The 8,337-nt window shown below is 42.6% G+C and overlaps 1 protein-coding gene across 1 annotated transcript in view; it reads right to left on the bottom strand.

Annotated features, from left to right (window-relative positions):
- Positions 1 to 326: 326 nt before the first annotated feature.
- Positions 327 to 8,337, bottom strand: part of il16 (interleukin 16) — a 66,502-nt gene continuing 58,491 nt past the window's right edge. Inside the window, exons 18-19 of the mRNA XM_059952636.1 lie at positions 7,662 to 7,787; positions 327 to 1,761 (exon numbers count right to left, since the gene is read on the bottom strand). Coding sequence (XP_059808619.1) covers positions 1,547 to 1,761; positions 7,662 to 7,787 — 341 coding nt within the window. The 3' untranslated portion in view covers positions 327 to 1,546. The remainder of the gene's footprint in view (positions 1,762 to 7,661; positions 7,788 to 8,337) is intronic.

Below are 8,337 nucleotides of genomic sequence, written 5' to 3'. Positions count from 1 at the left end.
CTTGCGATTTATGCACATAATCTAGGCTGCTATTCCATTTTAGTGGTGATGTGCTGTGTTTTGACTGTTGCATGAAACAGAGTTTCCATCTTTGTTCAATAACTAAAAGATCCCATGGCTGCATTTACAACCACATTTTGGTCTGATTGAACTTGAATACAAAGAAGCTGCTGTGTTTCCTGCATGGCAGCAGTGGTTAAACTTGTGAAAGTATTTGGTTGGTTGCAAGGTGCTTTATAATGTCCTTGAGTTGTGTATAGTGCTGTGGAAATGTAAGTAGTTTCTATGATAAATTTTTATCCAGTACTAATTTCAGACCTCTGTCACACAGCTGACGTCTTTTTATTTGTGCACTTGGAAGATCAATTCTCCACAGAAATCAAATTTGTAAACCACTTTTAAAATCACAATATTGCTGAAGAAACAGCTATAATTCACTGCCCTGACCAAGATTACATGAAAATTGCAAAAACAATTCAAACCCAGTGCCCAGAATTTTATCATCAATGATGGTAAAAATCTTCAATGCATTAAAGCTGTAAACAATGAGGTGCAAAAGCAAAAGTGACGGAATCCATAGCTAGTCGGATACTTCTGTAAAGCAAAGAGACTAGCTAACAAGAAAGGTCCAGATCAACAAGAACCTTTAACTTTTTATACATTCTTATGAAGTTGCTTGTTCCCAATATTTTCTGTTTTAATTCTGGTATTTTTCCTCAAATAAGGAATGTCAAGGTATTGTAGAATGGGCTGGAGATTTCAGTTTAATACCACAAACAGCTAATTCTTCTGTTATTGTGCAGTTGGCCCCACCTTCCAGTTTTCACATCATGAATTTCAGAAGGGGACTTGAATGGATGGATTCACGAGTTTTGGGAAGGATGAGATCTTAAGATTGAGTAAAGAAAATCTTCAGGAATTAATGTCCAGTTAGGTTTCACGAGATGTAGTTTAGCTGAAATGGCTTGTAAAATGGCCATTTGAAGGGAGTGGCTAGGAGTCCCTATTATAAGGCGAGATTAAGGGAGGATGGACGTATGTGAATTGACATCACCAATGACAAGTCACTGGAGATATTGGGGCAGTAGAGAGCGTAGTACAATGTGAGATGAAAACAGGGACATTTCCAATAATTGACAGGCTGAGGGAGAGACAGACAATCCTTGCTAAGGACCCAATACTGGTCAACAGCTCATTGCATGACTAAATGAAGCAACCAAGTTTGAAATACGGTAACAAGGTTGGTAAGAAGTTTATTTAAGTACAGGTCACCAGTTCTAAAAATTTTACTTTTTCTTCTTTCCACAGGAAACGCTCGGCGTAATTAGTCTGCTTTTATTTGTGATTGAACTGAGATTTGGAATGATATGTTCCTGTCTTATTTTTGATGAATAAAATTGCTCAAGATAAAATCCCAACTATTCACAGAAGTAGCAAATTAAAAGGTTAACCACTTCCTTCTGTAACAGTCATAGCAATGGGCAATACCATATAGTCCACTTTCTAGATTAACTGAATTATGTGAGTATAAATGAGTAGCTCCTTATTAGCAACTTTGTTCAGCGTCTTGTGATATCTCCGTGTCTTTGGCTGTGATAGGAATGGGGCCTTTCCTCCTAATTACTGCCGTGCAGGGGCCATCTGGCAAGGATTTGATGATGTTCCAAGCCTCAAAGCGGCTAAGACCTTGGAGGATAGTGGAGTTTAGTTGTAACAGTTCATCTCCAGGCTGAATAATGTTATTCTGTTCTACTGCTCCTCCTGTAATGGAGAAAGAAATTTTAAGAAAATTTTCATCGTCAAAGGTTTGAAAATGTGATGTAAAACTCAGAGTTCTAACACACTACATTAAGAACAGCAAGCCACAAATGTTCAGTGCTCACGCACAAACACACACATGCAGCCTGTTCTCATTCAAGTAAACAGAGCCTGAGGGAAGTCACACATATCTGTGCAGTTCCAGATACCGCAACCCCAGGAAGTAGTTCATGAGGTTCATTATGGGGAGTTCTCTCAGAGAATAGGCCATTCAGTAAACAAGTCTCCCAAGCAGTAGAGGAACATCAACATCAAAAAAATATGCAGAGTTGAGTTGTGGGTAATGGATAAAGTTGCACCGAAGTTGCTACTTTTAATTGATTGTGACAAACACACTTAAAAAAGCAAAACTTTTTGTCATTGGTTTGCTTCAAGGAGACTGTAATAGAAACAGGGAGGCTATTCCAGTGCCTACAGAATACCTTGTAATTAAATAATATCAATATATATCTTATGTATTCCCAAATCAACTGGCTTGTGGTCAAGTTGGGCCAAGATGCCGTCTCTGGCAAGGTTATGGCTCAGACTTGGGTTTTTTTTTTGTTTCGTAAGGATGGTTTTGGGGGCAGAGATGAGAGTTAGGGGTCAGGTTAGGGTTTAGAGACAGGGATGTGGGGAGTTAGAGGGCGGGCCAGAGTCTGTTCTGCATTCCAGACTTCATATTCGAAGGCCAGCAATGATGTGGATGAAGGACATCTGTGGACAGATGTCAAACTGGCAAGCACTGTGGGAGAAGACCAGCAAGGGCAAAGGGCTACCCGCATCCCGACAGGTCAATGATCAGCAGGATCTGAGGTCTGTGTGGGTAAGAGCCACAAGGGCCAGTGACCCATAAGTACTGTACGTCAGTCAATGAATCCCAAATTCGAGGTCTGGAGTTCAGGGTCCCATCATCAGCGAGCCTGGAGTTTGGGGTCCTATCATCAGTGAGTACTGGGGTCAATACTGAAGTTGAGGCCCAATGGCTGAAGCCCTGGTTCTGCAGGTCTACTGGGCTGAGGAATGCGGAGGCTTGATGTCTTTTGAGTCCAATGAAGACCAGAGGGCTGAAGGTGGTCTATCCTGGGGTTGAAGTACTCTGTGCTGCTGCTGTTCTGAACACTGTGGGCACACTACGTTGGTGCAGCATGTGTGGCAACACTTGCAGTCTAGGCTGTGTTGGGTGTTAATACAAGCAAAACAATTCACTTGTACTCATTGTCCCTGTTTAGTGTGGAGTGAATATTCCTCAACCTTACTGCTTTTAGATCTCTAAGACACAGTACGTGCTCACTACAATTCATTAGAGACCTGCCCATATGTACAAAACAATTCACACACTGTCTGTACTTTAGAGTCATAGGGCACTATAGCACAGAACCAGATCCCTCGGCCCATCTAGTCTGTGCCAGCCTGGCCTCCTGCCTTGACCCATCTACCTGCACCCACACTGTAGCCTTCCAAACCCCTCTCATGACCATAAGATATAGGAGCAAAAGTAGGCCATTCAATCATGGGCTGATCCACTTCATCCAGTCATCCCCACTCCCCTGCCTTCTCATACCCTTTGATGCCCTGGCTAATGAAGAACCTACCTATATCTGCCTCGAGGCTAGATGCAGGGAACATGTTCCCAATGGTGGGGGAGTCCAGAACCAGAGCCCACAGTTTAAGAAAAAGGGGTAGGCCACTTAGTACGGAGTTGAAGAAAAACTTTTTCACCCTGAGAGTTGTGGATGTGTGGAATGCTCTGCCCCAGAAGGCAGTGGAGGCCAATTTTCTGGATGGTTTCAAGAAAGAGTTAGAGCTCTTATAGATAGCGGAGTCAAAGGATATGGGGAGAAGGCAGGAACGGGGTACTGATTGTGGATGATCAGCCATGATCACAGTGAATGGCAGTGCTGGCTCAAAGGGCTGAATGGCCTACTCCTATACCTATTGTCTATTAAATGCACCCAATGACTTGGCCTCCACAGCCACTCATGGGAACAAATTCCACAGGTTTACCACCCTCTGACTAAAGTAATTTCTCCGCATCTCTGTTCTAAGTGGACGTCCTTCAATCCTGAAGTTGTGCCCTCTTGTCCTAGACTCCTCTACCATGGGAAATAACTTTGCCATATCTCATCTGATCAGGCCTTTTAACATTCAGAATGTTTCTATGAGATTCCCCCCACATTGTCCTGAACTCCAGGGAATACAGCCCAAAAGCTGCAAGACATTCCTCATATGGTAACCCTTTCATTCCTGGAATCATTCTTGTGAATCTTCTCTGAACCCTCTCCACTGTCAGTTATATCCTTTCTAAAATAAGGAGCCCAAAACTGCACACAGTACTCCAAGTGTGGTCTCACAAGAGCCTCAACATCACATCTTTGCTCTTATATTCTATACCTCTAGAAATAAATGCCAACATTACATTCGCCTTCTTCACCACCGACTCAACCTGGAGGTTAACCTTTAGGGTATCCTGCATGAGGACTCCCAAGTCCCTTTGCATCTCTGCATTTTGAATTCTCTCTCCATCTGCCGGTTTATTTTTCCCACCAAAGTGCATGACCATACACTTTCCAACATTCTATTTCATTTGCCACTTCTTTGTTCATTCCCCTAAACTATCTAAGTCTCTCTGCAGGCTCTCTGTTTGCTCAACACTACCCTCTCCTCCACCTATCTTTGTATCGTCGGCAAATTTAGCCATAAATCTATTAATCCCATAGTCCACATTTACCCGCCCAAGCCTTTCTTAAAAGTTACAATTGACCTCTCATCTACTACTTCCATTGGCAGCTAGTTCCTTGCTCACACCACCTTCTGAGTGAAAAAGTTGTCCTTCAGATTCCCCTTAAGTATTTCACCTTTCACCTTAACCCTATTATCCTCTAGTTTTATCTTCACCCAACCAGAAGCAAAAAAAAACTTGTTATCGTTCATCTCATAATTTTGTATACCTCTGTAAAATCTCTCATTCTCCTGTGCTCTAGGGAATAAAGTTACAACTTATTCAACCTTTGCCTCTACCTCGGTCCTCAAGTCTCCGCAACAACCTTGTAAATTTCCTCTGCACTCTTTCAAACTTATTGATATCATTCCTGTAGTTAGGGGATCGGTACTGCACAATACTTCAAATGCAACCTCACCAATGTTTTATGCAATTGCAACATAACAACACAACTATTGTACTCTTGTTTATGAAGGCCAACATGCCACAAGCTTTGTTTACCACCCTATCTACCTGTAACGTCACTTTCAAGGGATTATGGATCTGTCTTCCCACATCCCCTTGTTTTACCATATACTTCACCGCTCTGCCATTCACCGTATAAACCTTATCCTGGTCTGTCCTTCCAAAGTGCAACATCTCACAGCTGCCTACATTAAACTCCATCTGCCATTTTTCAGCCAATGTTCCCCACTGGTACACATCACTTTGCAAGCTTTGATAGCCTCTCTCACTGTCCCACTATACTACACAGCAGGATGCTTGAGCAACAAGACTAGACCTGTTGTTACATCTTGTTTTTTTGCTCAACAGTGAGGCACGATTGTGGGCTAGCAGTGTGTGTGAACTTTCATAAATCATTCTATCCACATGATTTGCAAACACTATGTTCCATGTGCGAGTTGACCTTGGGATTTTTATACCTTTACACATTGTGAACGAAAATCTCACATAGACTTTGGGAGATGAGTTTTCCAGGAGTCCACAGCATAGAAGTGCCAGTCTCGCTAATCTCCTGTCACTTTCAGAGATTGATTCTGTTTTAATTAATCAACCACAGATGCAAAGACATGGAAACTGAGGTATGTGAGTTGTGGGAAGAGTTAAACTCTCAATAAGTTTCCCTTGATGGATGACGATTGGTTGCAAAAAGTGCCAGTTTCTGAGTACAGTGCAGAGCACCCACGTCACACACAGTAGAATATTCCCAAGCCACTTTTGAGGCCAGGTGGGGAATCTTCTGCTGACAAAGGAAGCACTGGAGCCAGCATCACAGACCACAACACAAGACCCTCTTTTCCATCCACTGCTTCCCTCCCAAACAACTGCAGAGCCAACATCAGCACCAATCCCATCCCTACTGCCCATGCCACTCACCTAACCATTTTATATTTTCTGGGACTTCCTTAGATTCAGGATCAGTTCCTGAGGATTGGAAAATGGCTGATGTTATTCCATTTATTAAGAAAGGAGGGAGGGAGAAAACAGAGAACTATCAACCTGTCAGCCTGACATCAGTGGTGGGGAAGATGCTAGAGTCCATTATTAACGATGAAATAGTGGCATATCTAGATAGCAGTAATAGGATTGGGCTGAGCCAGCATGGATTTACCAAGGGTAAATCATGCTTGACTAATCTGTTGGAGTTTTTCGAGGATGTAACCAGGAAGTCAGACGGGGGAGATCCAGTGGATGTAGTGTACCTCGATTTTCAGAAGGCATTTGATAAGGTCCCACATAGGAGATTGGTGGGTAAAATCAAAGCTCAGGGCACTGGGGGGAAGACATTGACATGGATAGAAAACTGGTTGGCAGATAGAAAGCAAAGGGTAGCGGTGAATGGGTGTTTCTCGGAATGGCAGGTGGTGACTAGTGGGGTGCCACAGGGCTCAGTATTGGGACCACAGCTGTTTACAATTTACGTCAACGATTTGGATGAAGGCATTGAAAATAACATCAGCAAATTTGCTGATGATACTAAGCTGGGTGACAGTGTGACATGTGATGAGGATGTTAGGAGAATTCAGGGTGACTTGGATAGGCTGGGTGAGTGGGCAGATACTTGGCAGATGACGTTTAATGTGAATAAGTGTGAGGTTATCCACTTTGGTAGTAAGAACAGGAAGGCAGATTATTATCTGAACGGTGTAGAGTTAGGTAAGGGAGAAATACAAAGAGATCTAGGAGTCCTTGTTCATCAGTCACTGAAGGTGAATGAGCAAGTGCAGCAAGCAGTGAAGAAGGCTAATGGAATGTTGGCCTTTATTACAAAGGGAATTGCGTACAAGAGCAAGGAAATCCTTTTGCATTTGTACAGGGCCCTGGTGAGACCACACCTGGAGTACTGTGTACAGTTTTGGTCTCCAGGGTTAAGGAAGGACATCCTGGCTGTAGAGGAAGTGCAACGTAGATTCACGAGGTTAATTCCTGGGATGTCTGGACTGTCTTACGCAGAGAGGTTAGAGAGACTGGGCTTGAACACACTGGAATTAAGGAGATTGAGAGGGGATCTGATTAAAACATATAAGATTATTAAGAGATTGGACAAGATATATGTTCCAGATGCTGGGAGAGTCCAGTACCAGAGGGCATGGTTTGAGAATAAGGGGTAGGTCATTTAGGACAGAGTTAAGGAAAAACTTCTTCTCCCAGAGAGTTGTGGGGGTCTGGAATGCACTGCCTCAGAAGGTAGTGGAGGCCAATTCTCTGGATGCTTTCAAGAAGGAGCTAGATAGGTATTTTATGGAAAGGGGAATCAAGGGATATGGGGACAAGGCAGGAACCGGGTATTGATAATAGTTGATCAGCCATGATCTCAAAATGGCGGTGCAGGCTCGAAGGGCTGAATGGTCTACTTCTGCACCTATTGTCTATAAACCACTCTATCTCATAAAGCAAGAGGGCTGACAACTGCATAGATACATTCATAAATGAGGCCGTATCTTGGTTGATCAGGTGCCACCCTGTCCGGCATTTGGTAATACAGCCCACAATGGGCTTATGAATATTTGTCACTGAGGGTCCAAACTCACCTTTTCCTCCCAATCTTTCTGCACGCAATCATACACCACTCCCTGAATTATTTGCGTGATGTTTCATAACTTGAAAAAATTCTGCTTTATAAGCTGGTCAATCTGCTTACCTTTAAAAATTCTGTTGATAATCAGTGGTTTGTCTCCATGAATGGAGCCCTTTCCTCCTTCCAAACTGAAGCCAACTCCTGCAGTGTTCTTTTCAAGTGTCACGGTGAAAGTGTTCAGTTTGTTTTCTGTTGTAAATCATAACAGCAAAGCTTGGTTAATAGATCTACTCAACAGATTCTTCTTTAATTATCCTTGAATAGATACATGAGGCAAAGGGGAGCATGCAGAAATGACTTGATCACTGAGAAAGTTAGGCAAACAATGATGTTTGTGGTTGGATGTACAGGTATTCTATCCACAAACACTCCATATATGAATGTTCCCCAAAATCAATAGAATTCCCTTCGCTCCACGTAGGAACACAGTGGACTCTGGTTAATTTTGCCAATGGTTAATCAGGGAAGTTGTTTATTTGGGAAACTCTTAAAGAACAAATAGTTCAAATAAATAGAATTCCCTTCATTTATCTGGAATGATATGCTGCTTAATTGGGACAGGAGACTGCTGCGGAACAGTTTCCAACTAGCTTCAGTCATTATGCCATGCTTAGAGCGATCAGTTTTTAAGTAGCATCAGTTTGTGTGTGTTTGTGTTCAAGAAGCAATGATTTTTGTCACTGATTGTTGGCAAGAAATAAACAGTAAGCCAATTTGGAACTATTTTACTGACGGCAGT

Source organism: Hypanus sabinus, chromosome 28, assembly GCF_030144855.1.
Source record: "Hypanus sabinus isolate sHypSab1 chromosome 28, sHypSab1.hap1, whole genome shotgun sequence".
NCBI lineage: Eukaryota > Metazoa > Chordata > Chondrichthyes > Myliobatiformes > Dasyatidae > Hypanus > Hypanus sabinus.
This window is presented reverse-complemented; position numbering and strand designations above follow the sequence as displayed.